The sequence below is a fragment of the Montipora capricornis genome, chromosome 6 (genome assembly GCF_036669925.1).
Source record: "Montipora capricornis isolate CH-2021 chromosome 6, ASM3666992v2, whole genome shotgun sequence".
In the NCBI taxonomy this organism is placed as follows: domain Eukaryota; kingdom Metazoa; phylum Cnidaria; class Anthozoa; order Scleractinia; family Acroporidae; genus Montipora; species Montipora capricornis.
Genome location: NC_090888.1, coordinates 72,049,048 through 72,069,047, shown reverse-complemented (window position 1 = coordinate 72,069,047; position 20,000 = coordinate 72,049,048). Strand labels below are relative to the sequence as shown.

The 20,000-nt window shown below is 40.4% G+C and overlaps 1 protein-coding gene across 2 annotated transcripts in view; it reads left to right on the top strand.

Moving 5' to 3' along the window:
• LOC138054431 (NADPH oxidase 4-like) overlaps positions 1–20,000 on the top strand; it is a 29,652-nt gene that overhangs the window by 6,885 nt on the left and 2,767 nt on the right. Inside the window, exons 2-20 of one of the 2 annotated variants that reach the window (XM_068900872.1) lie at positions 4,327–4,422; positions 4,733–4,843; positions 5,184–5,268; positions 7,156–7,253; positions 8,284–8,311; positions 9,102–9,148; positions 11,808–11,833; positions 11,926–12,006; positions 12,117–12,258; positions 12,512–12,604; positions 12,687–12,758; positions 13,260–13,322; positions 13,740–13,800; positions 13,965–14,073; positions 15,007–15,043; positions 15,461–15,543; positions 16,942–17,059; positions 17,591–17,662; positions 19,282–19,382. In XM_068900872.1, the coding sequence (XP_068756973.1) occupies positions 4,327–4,422; positions 4,733–4,843; positions 5,184–5,268; positions 7,156–7,253; positions 8,284–8,311; positions 9,102–9,148; positions 11,808–11,833; positions 11,926–12,006; positions 12,117–12,258; positions 12,512–12,604; positions 12,687–12,758; positions 13,260–13,322; positions 13,740–13,800; positions 13,965–14,073; positions 15,007–15,043; positions 15,461–15,543; positions 16,942–17,059; positions 17,591–17,662; positions 19,282–19,382 (1,523 nt within the window). The remainder of the gene's footprint in view (positions 1–4,326; positions 4,423–4,732; positions 4,844–5,183; positions 5,269–7,155; positions 7,254–8,283; positions 8,312–9,101; positions 9,149–11,807; positions 11,834–11,925; positions 12,007–12,116; positions 12,259–12,511; positions 12,605–12,686; positions 12,759–13,259; positions 13,323–13,739; positions 13,801–13,964; positions 14,074–15,006; positions 15,044–15,460; positions 15,544–16,941; positions 17,060–17,590; positions 17,663–19,281; positions 19,383–20,000) is intronic. The other variant, XM_068900873.1, reaches the window with a different exon arrangement.

Below are 20,000 nucleotides of genomic sequence, written 5' to 3'. Positions count from 1 at the left end.
ATTAATTGACTGTGCATTCTTGGCATGCGATTACCGCCCCATCGTCAGCATCGTTGCGTTTCGCGATAAGGATTAATTGACTGTGCATTTTTGGCATGTGATTACCACCTCATCGTCAGCATCGTCACGTTTCGCGAAAAGTAGAGAGGGAATGGTTTCCATTTGATTGAAACAGCAAGATTAATTTTCGCGCGAACGTCCTTAGATGCCAAGTTGTTATAGTGCAACACCATTGGAAAAAGAAACTATACTAACATTTTGACTCTGTGTTCATTGCGTTGTTATTTCGTTTACGTGTCACCTTGATCGCCCTGCAACTACTTCCCAAGTTTATATTTTAGCGAGGACCTCTATTTCTAGAAACTGTAAGTACAGCTTATTATTATTATTATTATTATTATTATTATTATTATTATTATTATTGTTGTTATTATTATTAATATTATTAATATTTATTACTATTAATTTTCATTTATTATGTAATTATTTATTACTATTGATGTTGAAACCTTGCTGGCTGGCTCATAACGTACGCCACCGCTCGCTGGCAAACGTTATGCGCTGGCTGGCAATATGTGTCATTTCGCATTTTAAAATATGCTGGCTCGTTAAAAGCCGTCTCACACGATGGCTGGCTGGGAGTTTTATTTCCTGAAACTCTTGCTTGCTGGCAGTGAAGAGCGGCTATTTTTTTCCCAGGAACGTAAAATATTAACGAAGATTGACGTAGAAACATTCTAATAGTTGCTGGAACATTATATGAACAATTTTGTCTCTCCGATCTGGGTTTGGTCGGAAATCCATTCACGTTATCTAGCAATGTCAGTTGTCACACGCCACTTGCCTCGTTCCTTAAAACCTGAAGCCACAAGTTCAAGAAAGTAAGAGGTCTATTTCTTTGATATGGCATCTCGTAAATCGAGTCTTGAGTTGACTGATAGCAATCCAATTACAAAAGTAGAGCGGTTTTCAATTGAGTGTCGAAAGTAATTAGCGAATTGCTTTGGTTTATGATTACTTCACTCAGTGATTGGTTAAAAGTTTTCGCGCCACTTTTTGAACCAATCAGAAGTGAAACCAAAACCAATTGTGGCTCGCGCGTGCACATTTTCCCGCCTTTTGTGTCGGCTACGTGTAATTACTTTGAGTTTTGATTGGTTTACTGGATTGTCTCCGTCCTTTTTGATTGGTTAAAGTAATTACTATGGTTTTGGTTTTACGACACTCATTTGAAAACCGCTCTAAAGCGCGCGCTCTGATTTGGCAATTACCCATTTACTATTTTAGCGGGCGCCGCCGGTAGAAAAATGTCTTTTCCTCAAACTACAAGAATGACCGACCAGTCTACCGCCAAAAATGCTGACACTTCTTCGCAACTTTATGAAAAGAAGATTTAGAAATCTCACTTTTTAACCGTTAGCGGATATTTCCCCGAAATCACCGGCAAAGCGATTTGAAAGCCTAAGTGAAACCAGCTCGACAAGTTAATGAGCGACAGGCATTCAAATGAGACAATGGATGCCACAAGATGTTTTGGTTACGTTATAAAACAAATAATAAACGGTTCAGCGTGTACTTGCTTGGCATGAAAGAAGATGGTAAGAGTTGCACGAGGCCGAGTGAACTCTGGCTTCTTGAGCGCTTAGCAAACATCTCCCGCACGCGGGATGTTGCTAAGTCGCTCAAATTTAAGATCAGACAAGGCGACGAAAAACGGTCGTTCCATGCGCCCAAAGGATATCGTTTGAAGGATGAGTTCACTTCTTTGAGAATGATTAGTTATCACCGAGGATGACATTTTCAAATATGCATGTAGCATGTTCACCTCACCAGTCTAAAGATAGTTCCCCTCCATAAACTGTGGTGTAACGCAAGGTTATGTATTTGTTATATTTAAGTGTCCCACCTGACTGTGGTGGATCCATTCTCGTCAAAATTCTAGTTATTCTCGCGCCTGTGTTTACTTTCTTAACTATTAGAGGGTAATTTGAAGTGCTAATTTTCTACCCATGTAAACCATGTGAGCGCCAGCCCTACTAATGGAAATTTACGCACCCAAAGACAGAGAAAAACTCTTTCCAGGGTGGGAAGTGAACCCCTCCTTGTTTTCACTTTCGCCTGGCGTTCCACAAACTAAGCGTGGAAAGAGAGACTGCTCGAGTGGACTTTTTATGTTTCGTAGGCAAACATGGATTAAGCACACAAAGGAGCCCCTTAAACCCCTTCACTCCTAGGAGTGAGACTTGCGGATTGTACGCTGTCTCACTTTGACTTTTATATTTAATTTGTCACTTTCCTCTGGAATTTTTATTGATGACTGGAAAAATGCGCGTGTGTGCCCGGTCTATAAAGGCAATGACCGTCGTGATATGGGAAATTATAGACCCATTTCAATCCTGCCAATAATAAGTAAAGTTTTCGAGAAAGAAGTTTTTCAACAGCTTTATCACTATTTGAAAGTTAATTCTGTTCTCTCTAAATTCCAGTCTGGTTTCCGCCCTCTCCATTCGACTGTCTCGGCGTTGATTAAAATGTGCGATGATTGGTCTGATAATATGGATAAGGGAAAATTGACAGGTGTAGTTTTTCTTGATATTCGTAAGGCCTTCGACTCAGTTGATCATTCGATTTTACTAGAGAAAGTTGAGTTTTATGGAGTCGCTGATAGAGAATTGATGTGGTTCAAGTCTTATCTTACTGCCCGACAACAACAATGTTTAATAAATGGTTGCTTATCTTCTCAAAGTAACTTACTCTGTGGAGTTCCCCAAGGCTCTATTCTCGGCCCTCTCCTTTTCCTTATCTACATAAATGATTTACCAAATTGTTTAAAATTCACTACCCCCTGTTTATATGGAGACGATACTCAAATCTTTACATCTAGTTTTGATATTGGCGCACTTGCCAATACTATAAATTCTGATTTAAAAAATATAAGCGACTGGCTCAATGATAATTAGCTCCAATTCCACCCTCTCAAAACTAAGTTAATGGTTGTTGGGTCAACATATAATTTGAACACTAAATCTGGAGATTTACGTAATGTAATCTCCATTGATAATAATTTGGTTTCACGCGTAACCTCTAACAAACGTTTGGGAGTTCTACTAGATGAAAAGCTTACATTTGAAACTCATATTGAGTATATATGTAAAAAGGCATGTGCTGGCATAGGTGCTTTGAGAAGAATTAAGCCTTTTGTCCCCCTCTGCACCCTCGTAACTTTATACAGGTCACTCATTCAACCTTATTTTGATTACTGCTCACCCATGTGGGATACATGTGGTAAGCAACTGAAAGATAAATTACAAAAAATCCAAAATCGTGCGGGAAGGGTTATTACAGGCTTTTCATATGATGTTAGGTCCACAGATGTGTTGAATAACCTGAAATGGAAAACCCTTGAAACCAGGCGCTTCCATACAAAGGCTCAATGATCTATCTGCCCCCCAATTGAGTAACTCCTTTGTAAAGCTGAAATTACAATCTTAGGAATATCGAGACTGATCTAGCACTTCCAAGGCCATACACAAATTTTTTGAAGCGCAGCTTTAAGTATAGTGGTGCAAGGCTCTGGAATAATCTTTCCTATGAGGACCTATGAGGCAAAGAGCGCAAAACCGCTTTGTGATTTCAAACGCAAACTTACCTCCTCGCCCTCCATGCTTCCTACTATCGCACAGGTTCTATGTAATATACTTCTATTTTAAATATATACATATATCTATACTTTATTGTAACGTGTTTACCTACGCCCCACCTGGAAACCAGCTTTTGATGTGTGTGGCTAGCGTAGTGAAATAAAGTTGTATTGTATTGTATTGTATTGATGATTTTACTCGTCAGTGGGTGGGAGTGGTTCACGGGAGTCAATCGGTTAAGCGAGGAAAGACGAAAGACTCTGGAACGAGGCTGAAAGGTTCTACTGTATGATCCACTTGAGAGCAATTTGATCAGTTAAACGATTACAACGAACTATTTTCCTCAGTGGAAAATCCACATTCGGTGCAAGTCCATATTTGGTACGGTTGCCCCTTTAACGAGAGAGAGAAGAGAGCAAAGGTGGCATCATGTTTAAAAACTGTATAATCTTAGGACACTTTTTCGCTTCGCAAGTATTTCAAACGTCTTTTCATGGTGCTACCAAACAGTGTTGTAAAATCTTGTAAACACGAAGAATAAGTTGGGCAGGGATGAAAAAAACAAGAAAACAAAAGCGCCTTTCAGTTGACAAAATTTGGTGTTGATATTCAGGCTTTTTTCTTTTTGGGAGAGTGACAATTGAGAACCACAACTGCATGGTTTTTGCTGCTGTTGTTGTTTCAGGTCGTGATGAGTGCGGTGACTACAGCGGTTTTTCTGCGTTCCTATTACAAGTATAAATACCGTCCTCAGTATTATTACCTGTATACCATGTTAGGGGTAAGTGAAACCATTTTCAAGTTGCCGTTGCCAAGACGCACCCTTGTACAGACTGACTCTTCAGTGCTTGAAGGCTAAGGCTCTTGTTCTACTGGAAGAGCAAGCTGAATATTTTTTAAACTCTCTTTTGAGAAGAGAACTCATCCAAGGTATCTGTAGCAATACCTCAGTTACTCGTCTCACAACGTAACACATGATCATGATATGGAAGTTGCACTCCGCTGTTTATGGGTTGCTGCTGGTTAGGCCTAATTCTGGCCGTGACCTAAGCTTCTCTGATCGTAAAATTCTCATGTTTAAAAATTTTCAGGAGAGTTTGTGCTGGTCACGTGGTTCAGCCTCGGTTCTATGTGTCAGTTGTTGCTTCGTGATTCTTCCAATGTGTCGTAACGTATTATCATTTGTCAGAAATTCCAGCAAGGTAAGATAAAGTGGAATATTCTTGTTTTCCGAAAGGCAAGCATTAGTACAGCTCTGATTTTTAAAGATTTGGTGAAATTTCAGGCAGACAACCCAATAGCAATACATACACTAGTTTTAATCTTTTTGCGAAGTAAAGTTATGTAACCCACATGTAGGTAATAATTTTTTTGAGTCTCGAAAACCGCTTAGTGGACCGGGTTTCTGTATACGACACTCGACTACTGCTCACGTAATTTGGAGAAAGTTAAGCTGAAAAAAGTGAATTATTTCTCCTGAAATAAATGACGAGCGATAAAAGCAAACTGAAGCGACTGAAGAAGAAAATTTTATCTCAACAGGATATTGGTCGTTTTTTTGGGCGCTTGTTGGACAAGAACATCTGGTTCCACCAGGCATGCGCAGTGATTATCATCGTATCCGCCGGTAAGTCACCAGCCTGAATAATTTTCTTCCTTTATATTTCAAGGATTAGTGCGTCCTGAAATGAAACTGATACAGGGCTGTCTGAATGTCGTTGAATGATTCACAAGACAAAAGCAATTTGTCAACTGAAGCCTTAGGAATTCTATGGTCTTGTATAGCTACTTAGTCGAGTATCATAGCAACTGCATTTCTGTCTTTATTTTACTTTCCTTCTTTACAAAATGTGGGAAAATTGCGCTCTCTTTTTTCTCCGGCGAGTTGAAGGCAGAGCGCAAGCAGTCAAAAGTCAAGTGGAAACGTGGAACGTCATCGCATATCCCAGAGAACTGCTTGACTCTCGCTGACTCGCGGTCTCAGTCCTCTTGCATAGATAAAAGAGAATGTGTAAGCAATCTGAGGTATTTACTTCATTTTAATGGTAAATCAAGTGAACCTATGATCCTCGCAGTTATCTCTACGCAATTTTAGCAATTGCGTAAAGAAGCTTGAAAATTTCAGGACATCAACGGGTTTGAACCCGTGGCCTCGCGATGCCGGTGCGACGCTCTAACCAACTGAGCTATGAAGCCGCTGATGTTCAGTGGGAGCTGTTCATTGGTGGGTTCTAATGTTCCCGTGATGAATGAATCAACGAACGAAATGATATATGAAATGAATCATATATTGAACTGCGAGTATGGAATCAAGTGAGTCAAGTGAAGCTATGATCCTCCCAGTTAAATAGCAATTGTGTAGAGAAGCCTTCAACAGGGTTTGACCCCGTGGCCTCGCAATTTTCAGCCCTCTTTTCTACGCAATTGCTAAAATTGCGTTCATAACTGCGAAGATCATGGCTTCACTTGATTTCAAATCGGCAGTTCACTGAATAAATGATTCATTTAATATCATTTCATTCGTTGATTATTCAGTTAAGCCGGTGAGTGACAAACGGTCCAAATTGTTGCAGCTCCTGCTCAACAAATGTTGAGCAGTGTGCCATGCAGTTCTCACTATATGAACTCAACTGCTCTCTTTTAATAGGTACTTAACAGATAATCACTTTAACAGATCAGTTACATGATACTGAGGCTATTGAAAGCAAACAAACAAACATCTATTGTTACAATGTTGAACGAAATAGAGATGAGTTCTATTCCGTTCAACAAGTTGTCGCTTGTTGAACGGTTTTCCAGTGTCGCGTTCACGTGATTTGGAAGGTACAGGGTGGCGGATGGTGAAGAATCATCTTTAATTGAATGGAACCAAGGCCAACAAGGCTCGCACGCACAATGACAACAACCTTTCGTCATCCGCCATTTCCAAATTTGCCGCCAAAAATGGAAAGAGTTCGAAATTCTCGTTCCACAAACGTTGAATATGTTTACAGCCATTCAACAAGTCGCAACATTGACATTAGGGAGCTTTAGCAACGACAACGGCGACGGCAACGAGAAAGTCAAAAAATTGCATATTGTAGTGGGCAAAAACAATAGCTTTGCAAGCTCTGCACGTGCATCTTTTTTATTTTTGTCTATTTCTTGGCCGTTGTCGGCAAATCAACAACGTGAAATGACCAAATTAGAGGTTTTAGGGAGAACGTTAGCGCTTGAGGATAAATTTTCATTTTCTGTCTTAAATTGAGCGCCGTTCATACTAGATTCTTTCTTGAGGGTTTGCCAAAATGCTTGGAATAGTCGCAAAGCGATTTCAATAACGCGAATTCTCATTTAACGACGACGTTCTCGTTGCCGTTGCCGTCGTCGTTGCTAAAGCTCCCTATCCAACAGGCGGCAACATCGTGCAACATTTGTTGAGCAACAAATAAGGTCACGTCCGATCATTCGCTTGATGATTTTGTCCATGTATGTTCTGAAGTACTACTGTTCTGTCATTTCTCCGTTTGTTAAGGAATTCACATTGCAGCTCATTTTGTAAATGCCACAAGATTTTCAACCAATTACAGCTCAAAGTTCAAGGATATAAACTTCGCTTCCTACCACAACCAGGTTAGGCTGAAGAATTTAAGGAGAGATTTACCCACAGGTGACCCAGGCTCACTGTGTGTGCCACATCGGTAAATATAGAGGACATATCAGGCGAAGTTTAGGTCTGGAAATTTGCAAGAAAATGGAAATAAAAATCGATGAAACTTACCATGTGGTGAGCTGTTGTTGTCTTTAATACGTTCACGAAGTTTCGGGAAAAATGGTCCCCGTTCACCTTCCTTCATAGTATAGTAACAAGGTAGGGAGACGGAAGCCAGCGTAGGGACTCCGATCGACCCAAAACAAGCACGATTTTTTTTCGTGAAAATCAATCCAGTCGCTAAATAAACACACCAGGCTCGTGGAACATGAATTTTTCTAAACCATGAATCCACTGAAGCATCTCCAAGTAGCAACGCGAAGCCACCAGACTGCGTAGAACTTGTAACTTAACCTACTAAAATGGCGGCCAGACACCGTTGTCCTCGCAAAGTGTCCAATTCAAATATGGCACTGAACTCGGGACTCCTGGTGACGAGTATAATAAGTTCTGGAGGGAGGGGAGTCCCAAATTGCTAAAAACAAAACTCACTGAGCAATCTGGGACTCCCCTCCCTCCAGGGGGACTTATTATACCCGTGAGAATTGTGTTTAGGCTTAATTGTTTCTGTTATATATTTTTTTTCTGTGCTCATTGTTTTCTGAACCAATCATGAGAGTCGTTGTAAGAGCTGAGTCCTACGTCCCATAAAGTACGTGCACAAATCGATTATTTAGTCACATAAATCACTGACTAGAGATTTATAAAAGAGACCATAGACGAATAAAAGCCGGTTGGCTCGAAAAACCTTAAATATCAATGACCAAAACCAGGTTTTCTGAGCCCGCGAGACTGAGCACCCCCAGAAAACCATATTGTTTTAACGGAAACCGCTGGTCAGCAACCTGGTTCTGGTCAATGCTGTCTAAGGTTTTCCCGTTGGCTCACCTTTCCGAGAAAGCGGCGTATTGAATTTTAATTTCATTCACCCGTCTGACTCTCTCTTTCCAGAATCCTATGGAATTTGTTTTCACTTCAGGTACGTCAAGCGCTTTTAACATCTCTATGGGACGGGAGGGAGGTTGGTCCAGTAATCGGGTTGCTGCATTCGTACAAGGACCTCCTGAGGTCGTAATTCGCTATGATCGTCAATTGGATTGATCCTCTGTGTTACTCGGAATTCAACTGTATCACGACGTGTAAACACGAAAAAAATGTTGTTCCTTTAAAGTATCCTAACAAAGCCCTTAATTTCAAAATTTTATGACCTCACCACTTTAGTACTCTACTGTTTTTAAGTTTAAGTTTCAGTTCTTTTGTTTTTGGGTTTGCGTAGCGAGCCAATCACATTATACGTTACGAGAGCTGCTACATCACCCCAAAATTTTGGTTTCATCATATCAAACGAGTTGATAAAGTCAAATTGACCATCGTAAAAAAGATTTGCGAGCTGAAGTTTTGAGTGTTAACCATTCGTCAGAGCAAATTGAGGAATTGTGAGTTGCTAGTGGTTTATGTAGAAGATGGAGGAGCTTTGCCATTGGTAGAACCATGCACGTGACATGAATACACGATAAATTAATTGATTCCGTAGGGATTGAGAATGCCTAATTGAGAAATAAAGTTTTGTTCGCGATTTTGTGGCTTTCTTTTTTAAACAGCAACTACTTGCGTCTTGCCGATGGGTTTCTTAACGCTGTTGTGTTGATCCGTATTTTTCCTTTCCGTGTAGGTTCTTCACTTTTTATGCCTGACCAAAACGTGTTTGTTCAAAGCAGTTGTGCTGTCAATTACTGATAAACGTGTCTTATTCTTTGCTTGATTTTTAGTTGCTGGGCTGACAGGCATTGCAATGACGTTAGTTTTACTTGCAATGGTAGGCAGAAAATGTATAAATTCTCCAGTTTTCGACATTATACACACAAACAAAACAAAGTTCTCATCACTTAGTTATTGGCTTAGTTTAGCTGACAAAAAATAGATGCAATAAGAGCGGATACCTTAATGGAGAGTCATAAAAACCCATAGAGATCTCTCGCTCTTATTTTATCAGTGTGACTTGTGAAATAAATCTGTTATCCGTAAGCATAATTTTATGAGCGCGAGTTGAGAGTGAGATGGAAGATAGTCAACGAGGTCTGGTGCGTTGCGCCGATTTGGCTACAGCCAATCTCATATCTAACAAACGCGCGTGGAATGATCGTTTTCTTAAATTTCGTCAAACTCTAATCTGTTCCAGTTTTACAAAACAGTCGACGCAATCAGTTTCCTTATAAGTTCATACGGTATATACTATCAAAACCAGTAGAGTGGTAAAACTGCCGTTGGAAATTTGAATCCGAAGCGGTTCGATTCTAAACACGTGATCTTAAACAAATTGGCATGTGATCCGAAAAAAAGGTTTTTTATTGAATGCCATGACCGCCAACGCGCTTTACACGAACCACGTGACAACCTTTTTATGTCATGTGACGACTTCTTTTGCGGATCACGTGATAAGTTTTTTTGGAATTCTAACGGCAGATTTACCACTCTATTGAGTTTGATAGTAAGCTGATAACTGAGACTAAGGCTACACATGTGCCGAATCTAATGCAAATGAAAAGAGTTTATTTTTTTCGCTCATTTGTACTGGATTCGGCACATGTGAAATGCGACGTTTAAAACGGGCCTAAGTGAGCCGATCAGACCGCCAGAAACGCAATGTGGTTGAAGGTGTTATTAAGTAGGTTAGTTGGCATTCTGTATTTAGAAAATGAATTCTAAGTAAGGTAACATTGAAATGCATCAAAATTAGCAGGGGCATAGCACTGGAAGGTAGGGATGTCGTAGTGGTGCATGATAGCACTCGCCTCTCACCAATATGTGGCCCGGATTTCGATTCTGGACTCGTGGCCATATGTGGGTTAAGTTTGTTGCTGGTTCTGTACTCTGCTCCCAGAGAGATTTTTCTCCGGGTTTTCGGGTTTTCCCCTCTCCTCAAAAACCAACATCTCTAAATGCCAATTCGATTCGATGCAGTACCTCCCTGAAGACCACTTAAGGACGGTGCATACTAATTCAAAGGTATTTTTGCGCGGTTTGTTATGAATATGCGGGAAAAGCAGATCTCAACGAGGGTTATTGAAATCCATAAAGAAAATTGGGGGTAACCACGCATTTTTCAAAGATAATTAATCAACAATATTTGTAAAAAGCTTTAAATTACAAAGCAATGTATGGCGTTCTTTTTTCAAATTGAAGCTTAATTATCTCTGCAAAATGCATGGTCACCCCCAATTTTCTTTTTGGATACCAAGAGCACTTGCCAAGTTCTGCTTTCTCCGCATAGTTTTGAACCGCGCAAAAATATCCCTGTCTAATAAGCACCACCCATAGGAAACCCGAGTACCTCAATAGGAGGCACCCATTCTCGTCACCAGAGCCTCAGATCGACCCAAGGCTCTGAGAAACTCTATGTAGGCCAACATGCGCCGTAGGGTTCTCATAGCCAAAAATTGACTATCTGAACATTACGGCGCCTGCTCACTCCTCGTGCTAACTTGGATGCACAAAGTAGAGACTCTTTTGATTGTTCTTCACGAAAACCAATAGGAAGACATTTTTTTCCAAGGTTCCCCAGAGCTCTTCTCTCCCTCAGTGAAGAGAAAAGCTGCGGGATCGAGATTGAGTAAACAACGTCCTCAATTAGTGACTTGATTAAAGCCCCACCATAATAATATTGGTTTTTGAGACACGAACGGCAACCGAAAGTGAACATATCATCGCACCCGTAGACAATACTCTCTTCCAGAGAACTGATGGTGTCTACTTAGCAATGTAAATGAGGTAATGTCAAGACAGGTTCAAAAGGAAAATAGCTCCGGCCCTTTCTGTTGCCGTCCATGTCTCAAAAACGTGGCGTGCATAAGCTCCCTAATGTTTCCAATTCCCTTCCTCTCCCATCAACAACGTCTGCCGTTTCCTTTCCACGTCGCCTTCCCATCCCCTTAAAAAGGTAGAAAAACAGGTAAAGTCACTTCATTTAATGTCGTTATCTCCTTCACCACCGACAGGGCCGTAGCCAGTATGAGGCAAACCGAGGCACTTGCCTCAGCCATTTTTTGGTGATTTTTTTTAATAAAGCGTGATTCCAGTGTTGCCTTCAAAATGTACTCATCATAAACACCTAAATACCTACGAAGAGAATTTAACCATCGACCGGCATTGCCTCAGTCATAACCTTTTTCTGGCTACGGCCCTGACAGAGGCTGGTATGAATGGCAGCCAACGGTGTGCCCTTTGCGCCTCTTCCTCTGTCAGTGCTTCGCTTTACGGGTATTTATAATTAAAGCTCTAGCTATTCGGATCAGAGGAAAGTCGAAACAGACGTTGAAGTCACCGAGGATCTAACTGGGAACCTCTTGCTCCCAAAGCCTCGCACTAACCCAGCAACTGAGCTACGCCTGCTCCCTTTTAAGACCTCTCCTTCCGATAATTATTTCAAAGTCCCTAACATTGTCCTTTTGAAATTATTTTGTTGTGTTAACCCTCAGGTTTTGACTTCTGTGACTGCTGTGAGGTAAATGATGATGATTTTGTTTGATTTTTGTCAATACTTCCTGCTCCGCAATTTTTCCTTCACATTCCTTTGCTGTTATTGTTGTTTTGCAGACAAGCTTCTTATGAAATGTTTTGGTATTCTCATCATCTTTTTATCGTGCTCTTTTTACTTCTGTTTGTTCATGGTCTTGGGTAAGTCCAACTGAATACTGCATTATGTATTAAACAGCTTGTGAGAAATTTATGGCTTGACTTAAGAAATGTCTTAAGGCCATGGTTTTTTCTTTCTTTCTTTCTCTCAGGGGGATAATTAAACACCAAGTAAATTTGGACACTCACTCCCCCGGGTGTGATTCAATCCAAACAAATAGAAGCAATATCGTCAATACCAGTCAAGTGGCATGGTGTTCGGAGGCTCCGAAGTTTAAAGCCGATGAACCTGAGGTACTTTAATAAACGGTGGTAGGCATATGCATTTCGGGGTTTTTTTATGGGAGGTGGGAGGGGGGGGGGGGAGGGGTTGGGCGCAGTAGTACGCAATTTCTACTTTTTTACAGTGACTTACCACAAGCAAAAAGAACATAGAGTTGTATGAACAACTTGAGCCAGCATTTGATAAAGCACTGTGCAAAAATCGACATGTCCAGCATGAAAAACAGATAACCGATTTGGATTTGATCTCTCTCGGTGAATCTAGGCTTGGATGTGGTGCGTTGGTCCATTATTTTTCTATACCATGGAGAGACTAATACGAGCAATAAGGAGTTTTCAGAAAGTGAAGATCACGAAGGTAAGAGGAATCATCCTCTCAAGCGATAACTGGTTTACTGATCTGTTTGGTTAGCCCGCTTTGACGTATTTGTTTTCCTCAGATTATTGACCATGATGATGGAGTGTTGGAAATACAAATGAAAAAAGAGAATTTTACAGCTGCACCAGGGCAGGTAAAGCCGGACTTTTCACCCATCAGCCACAAATACGAGACACTACCTCTGTCAACTTTCTTTTCAAAACATTAGCAAATAAAACTGAGATTGTCTTCAAATCGCCGAACCAGCCTAATTCCGGCCTTCCTCTTAGCAGGGTTCAGTTACGACCTCAGAAATGAGAAAAGCAAAGAGTCGGTAAACCAATTCCTACGAACTGTTCAGCCTTGTGTAGATTATGGTGGGTGTTGAAGAAAAGAAATTAAATAAAATAGGCCTTAATAAGAAAACAGTTACCGATTAAACTGCATCTTGTTTGGCAAGGCTGCTTTCCCTGTAGTAGGACTGATGCTTTTACCGTAGTATTCAGTACTTGGTAAAACGTGGGACGAAGAGGGTAAATCCGGCGCAAGTCGGATCCAAAGCCAGTTTTTGCTCACGTAGCCGTGAGGCGTTAGGTACGAGATCGAGGGGTGCCACAACCTCAAACCACAGTGAATTGTATTGTTTTTCTTTTAGTATGTGTTTGTCAATTGCCAAGACGTGTCAAGATTTGAGTGGCACCCTTTCACGCTGACACTGGTGAGAAAACTTTAAGGAGACAAAATTTGTCACTTGAGTGCGTTGATTTCTCGTATTTCCCTAGACTTTAAAGAAATGACCAGTTCTGACTATGAAAGAGTCGAAAGGGACGAGCTGCCTAAATACGTTGTTTAGTGCCATCCCTCGGCGACAACGGGCGTTATTATTGGCCAATTAAGCAAGCCGTATTTTTAATTACATTAAGCTAAGAACAGAGGAAACTTTAAATTTAATTCATACTTTTCATGGCGTTGCGATTTCTAAGAGATATTGTAAACATCTTCATAACCTCCTATTTTTGCTGCTAGTTACAGCGCCTTATTTTTTTTTTTTGTACTTAAACTTAAGGTCATAATCTAGTGAAGAGGTAAAAGGTGCCTTACTCATGTCGAATGACTTGTCTTATCTCTTTCGCAGTGTCCGTCAACAGAAGATTCCACGTTTTCGATACACTGTAAGATTCTCGGAGATTGGACAGGTGACTTACAACAAAAATAACTATATCTTTGCACCATTTGCAGTTTAATCAATTTTGCGGCTTTTTTATATATCTAAGCTGTATTTTTTGCGCTTGCTAATGTCCAACTGGATACAGATTTCTATGTTTAAAAAGTAATTTACAAATTGGGTTGGATATTTTAGAGAGGTTTTCGCATCGACTGCTTCAAAAGCTATCACAAGAAGATCAGAGACAATTGACAAGTGAGGTGCACCATGGCAGAAATTTCAGCGACATTGCACCTAAAGTAAAGTAAGCACGTTTATGTGATATGTTATGTTATGTTTTAGCCGAAAAAAGAAGGGATTAAAATAACCATCGAGAAGAGTGTTGCCAAGTTAATCAGGGGTTTGTTTCTGAAGAAACTGACAGTGGTGCTGTGTAGGTAAGGGGAAGAGCTTGATCAAACGAGACGACAAAGGAAAAACGAACCACGAAAGATTTGCGTGCTCGAAACAGAAGCTCCGACTAGGGGCTTACACTCCAAACGTAAGCTCAAAAATCCTTTTTTTCAACGATGGTTATGATTTACATTCATCAAATTGTATGATAAATCAACACTTTCGTATTGCCAAGGTACATTATCCGGCGTTAAGACAGATTGAAACCTCAAGGAGGCGGAGACATGGAGGAGTTCCCCAAGGGGCATGTCCACTACAGACAGGGTTGGCTGAGTATGGGCTTCAGAAAAGTGCGGGAGCTTTGCGATATTTAACATATATATATATCTTTTTTTTTTGCGGCCTTATTCTGAGAGAAATTTCGCTTTTCGGCGAAAAAAAAATTTAGCTTAGCAACGCTTAGAGCAATCATTTGTAAATGTAAATGTAAATGTAAATGTAAATGTAAATGTAAATGCTTTGTTTATAGTGGAAGTGCTGGCAGGAGGCAACCAGTTGGCTATTTACAAAGCGTGGTAGAGTTGAATCCGGGACAACCGGAAACAAATCCTAATCAGAGGTTAGAACGGGATTTGAACCCGGAGCAGCCGCATACAAACCCAACGTCCTAACCACTCGACCATGCTGCCTCCTAAGCGCAATCATTTGCCATATAAGGTCAAACTAAGGTATATGAGCTGTAACCGAGAATCAGTGAATCAATCAGCGCACGAGAAAAACATTAACCGATGTTGAAGATTTTAATAATTGTTCTTAAACAGCTGTTATCTTTTCCGTCAAACAGGATTGTCGTTGATGGCCCGTATGGAAGCCCATTCAGGGTAGGGAGACATTAAACATCAAGTAGATTAAAGTATGATATGAATCTGCAGTCGGTTACCGCTGAAATGTTCCAAAGACAATTTGGGGTGTAGGGATGGCGCAGTGGTGAGCACACTCGCCTCCCACCAATGTGGCCCGGGTTCGATTCCCAGACTCGGCGTCATATGTGGGTTGAGTTTGTTGGTTCTCTACTCTGCACCGAGAGGTTTTTCTCCGGGTACTCCGGCTTTCCCCTCTCCTAAAAAACCAAAATTTGATTTGATTTGCGTTAACTTGTTAATTTCAATTTACAGTGTCCCCGATTAGTGCTCTTCGGCGCTTCTTCCTTTTACCTTGCATGCAATGTAAGCTTTAGGATTGGTGCAAGGACAATCAATCCATTTTGGCGTGAAAAAGTGTTCTCGTGTCTTTTACAGGACGTTTGGAGTTATCATGTGAGTGTTTGCATAGCAACAGGAATTGGCGTCACTCCCTTTGCTGCTGTTCTTAATGACCTGAGGTAAGTATTGTAACACTGTGCAACTGACGAGACTGTAACTCGTGCCCAGGGCCTTTCATCTTTACACCCCAGAGATATGCCAAGATTAAAGAACCCGGAAACAAGGTTGTTTCAGCCTTGTAAGGTAAAGAAATGTGATGAAGTGCACTTAGCTATCACGCTAGTTCACAGGCACCCCACTTTATAATAATCTGAAAGAAACAATAGACTGATTCGGCCAACTCAATGTTGTACCCAATGCAAATCTTTTGGGAATAAAACGTTTTGTTTCAAGTATTTCCATGTCATTTTAAATTTGAATGCTTCATTGTCATGCAAATTCAACACACAAAGAATCTTAACCCCGAGAGATTTGAATTGGGTACAACATTGAGTTAGCCGAATAGGTCTATTCAAACTTAACAAAGTGAACACTATTCAAAAATTACACTGTATTTACAAAGCGTGGTAGAGTTAAATCCGGGACAACCGGAAACAAATCCAAACCAGAGGTTGTAACGGTTGTGAACGGCAGACAGACAGACGGACAGACATGTTTATTTGGAGTTTTATACAATAAATAGTATATCGACCACAATTTCCAAATAACTAAGAATTACAAACAACAAAAGTATACATGGCTAAAAAGTTATTAATTTATTAAGTCCTTTCCTTTTTTCAAAGCATTCGAATATATGTTTTGCTATTCGTTTTTGTATTTTAACATTTCCGCTAGGGGGGGTTTATCAGAAACATGAATATTTTATTAGGTGACATTCTGCTTATTTTTATTCTATATTCTTTTTCCAAATAGTCTAGTGACGAACATCGTTTTTCCTGGTAAGCAGGGCATATATTTAGAAAATGGTATTCGTCCTCCATTTCTATTTTACAAATTGGGCAAATTCTTTCTGCAGGTTTCTTGAGCGGCCTCGAATAACGTCCTGTCTCTATGGCTAATTTGTGGTTGCTAAGTCGCAGTTTTGTTAGGGCTATTCTCTGTCGTGTATCGGTGACCTGATGTAGGTAGTCTTCACATTTGTAATTGTCTATCGTTTTGAATAACCATGCAAACTCAACGCCCTAACCACTGTACCACGCCACCTCCTCCGGTTAGGATGCGATTCGTTCTATGAAACTGACTTGGCAAGCTTGAAGAGAATAATTTACCGTTTTCAGAGGGTCTTCGAAACATTTTAAATAAGTAAGTCGAAAGAAAACCTCAAGATTATTAAAATTATCATGAATTTTACTATCACCGACGCTGACCCCTTTGCGAATGAAAGAATCAACAATTGACTCTTACGTGCGAAGCTGTTCAGTTGGAGAATTCGAGAAAAGAAAAAAGGGCTTTGTCGCGAAATTCAGCGTTTGAAAGAGTGTCAGTTTGTTTATGTGATAACCATTCATTTTACACAGATGGAAAGTCAAATCAAGAAGTAGTTTAAAGCTTCGCCGACTGTATTTTGTGTTGGTGTGTAGACGCATCAAGTCTTTCCATTGGTTTGTGGAACTTTTACACTCCATTCACGTTATGGTAAGCCTCAAAAAGATTCATTAGGCCTATATAAATTAAAGCCATACATGTACAGTGAATGAAATGAATGTATGTTGAAGGGCGGGTCATAGACGAATGAGAGGAGTAATTCTCTCAGGCTTAGCTAGACCACTTCTCTCATTCATACTGTACAGTTATATACAAGTCAGTTGACACAATATGAACGTAAACTAAAAAGAGCAGACTACATCGGACTGTTGTAAAGATAAGACAATGGGAACAAGACGAAACATTGACGACAAGACAAGGATGGCAAGACAAGAAAACACAAATCGACGTTAGAAAGACACAACAAGAAAATCCGTTGATAAGACAATTTTACACTTCGGAAATGTCTTAGCGTACGAGAGGTAGGGGGAGGAGGGGGTGAGGGTCGCTTAAAAGAAAGGTTTACAGTAGAAGTAATGGCTGGTTGAAACACAGGGAGATACTGTAATAAAAGGTAGTCGCTATCGCTAGGAAGTGATGTTGCTCTCCTGTAATTTCTCTTTCTTTTTTTGCGTCTTCTAGCTTCGGGAGGCCAACCGTCCAGATTTCCTCATATGTAACTTTTACTACACCGGACCACAATTTCAAAGAGAGGTACTATCCATGCTAATTATTTGTTGGTTACTTCACTAAGCTTGTCTGGAAACTGCCACCAAAAATGATTTAACACGGGATGCAAACCTTCTTGAAATGTACAACAAAAGGCAGTGATTTGATTTCCGGGAGGACGAGTTTCAAAATCAGCCATGAAAAATCGCTGTAGGTGTTCGTGTTCATGGTTTATTTGTTTGGATGATGGAATCAAGAACGAGTTTAACGATTCCATCAAAGCGTGGTTCCCAGAGAAAGAAGATTTTCCCGAAGGAAGCGTGAAATAATTTTGGCCTATACCACAAACGTATTTCATACGTTTTCACAACGTGAAAACACCTCGGTCGGTCACAGTTTTTCGCTATTATACGGACCAACCCTTAGATGGTCAATAACTGATTTATTTTTCTCCTTTCTCTCTCTCTTTCTCTCTGAAATCACTTTTTGAATTGTTGACTCGCACCGCGTTTGATAGCGAATGCAGTAAGCGACTTACAAACTGAACGTTTCGACGCCTCTTGTCTAATAGAAGTCTGTTTTGAAACACTTAATTCTGTATGTAAACGGATTCGGCGTCAAAAAAATGGAAATTTAAGGTCATTACACAAGTTCACGGAACCAGGGCTAGGATTCTGCTCGGTTTGGAGATTGCAATCAGATTGCAGGATTCGCAGAATTCCGTCCGTTCGCGCACTGAGAAAAAAAAATAAATTTGTATACGTAACCAATAGATGGTTTTCACTCACGTGACTTGGCGGCCATAGTGGTATACAAAACAATACAAAATGTATGCGTGGAATATGCATAAAAATAGAGTTTGGTTCCCAAAGGAGAGAACGTCTATTGTTCTTGTATACCAACATGGCCGCTGTGACGTCACGTGAAAACGACCTATAAACTAGTATGAAAGATAGAAATGATCCTCACACTTGGATCTGGACAATTAAAGACACCTGAAAAATTCAACGGGATTCGAACCCATGCATGACCTCTGAAATGCTCTACCAATTGAGCAATGAAGCCACTCAGTAGAGAGCAGATCAATTTGTTGGGCTCATTTGTTCACGTGAAAGGACGGATGTATAAAAAATTACTGGGACTTTAAATCAAGAACGACAGATAACATCTTATGACATATACGGATATGGGGCGATTTTCAATTGCGTGTCGAAAGTAATTAGCGACTTGCTTTGGTTTTGCATTACTTCAAAGTTCTCGCGCCACCTTTTCAACCAATAACAAGTGAATCCAAAACCAATCGTGGCTCACGGCCTCACGCGTTCACATTTTCCCGTGCTTTGTGTCGGCTACGTGTATAATTACTTCGAGTTTTGATTGGTTTACTGGTTGTCTCCGTCCTTTTTGATAGGCCAAAGTAATTACTTTGGTTTTGGTTTTAAGACACTCGAAACTCGCTCTATTCCCGTCAGGGGCTTTATTATTGCGCAAATTATTACAGAGCTTTGTACGCGTACTCGGTTGACTGACAAATCCTCCGATGTGCCTAAGGCACCACGCCTTTTACAGTGTGTCTTGGTGTTTAAGTAGTCTCTTGTGAAAGTACAAATCAGTCTCATTGCTCAACCTTCAATTTCGTTGCCCTTGTCATGAATTATTTCTAGGTTTACACGAAACAGTATGAACGATGGTTAACAAGCAGACTGCACCAAAACAGACCATCATGGAAAGAACTGTTTGATAAAGTAAGCAAGGAAAATCCCAGGTAAACTGATTGATAAAATCCCCAATCAATTCTAAATGCTGCTTTCACCGAATTGTCTGTTGTCTATTATCTGCGACTTTACTATCATACCGCGGCGGCCTGAACAAGTCTATTCTTATGTAAGCATGTACTAATGTTAAAAAAACTCTGGCCGCTGATCAAGAACTGGTCGGACCGGTGTTGCATCATGTAGCATTCATTGTATCCAGGCCCGCGCGGGACCATTACACGTGAGAACAGGTGCGCCATGTTGGCTTGGCGTTTCCTTTCAGTGTGAAGTCATCTTTTTTTTTCCTTTTATTCCAAGTTCTGGGTCTTTCTGCAGGTACCGGAAAGCATTGCGTTTTGGGTAAATTGGGATTAGTCTTTATTTGGAGTCGTTTTGTTTTCTGTCTTTTGTTTCGTTTGTTTTACGTAATTTCTTCTCCGGTAGGACCGGTACTTGCAGAAGCTGCCCAAGTTCTGTTTTTCCAAGTGTTCTAAAACCGTGTTTTGTTGTAAATTGTCCCCTTGTGAAGAGAGAAATTCTTCATGGAATTGGAGAGATTTAGCATCGCGTTTAAGCAAACGAGTCAGATTAAAATTTGCGTTTTGCCAAAAACGAAAGAAACTCGTTTG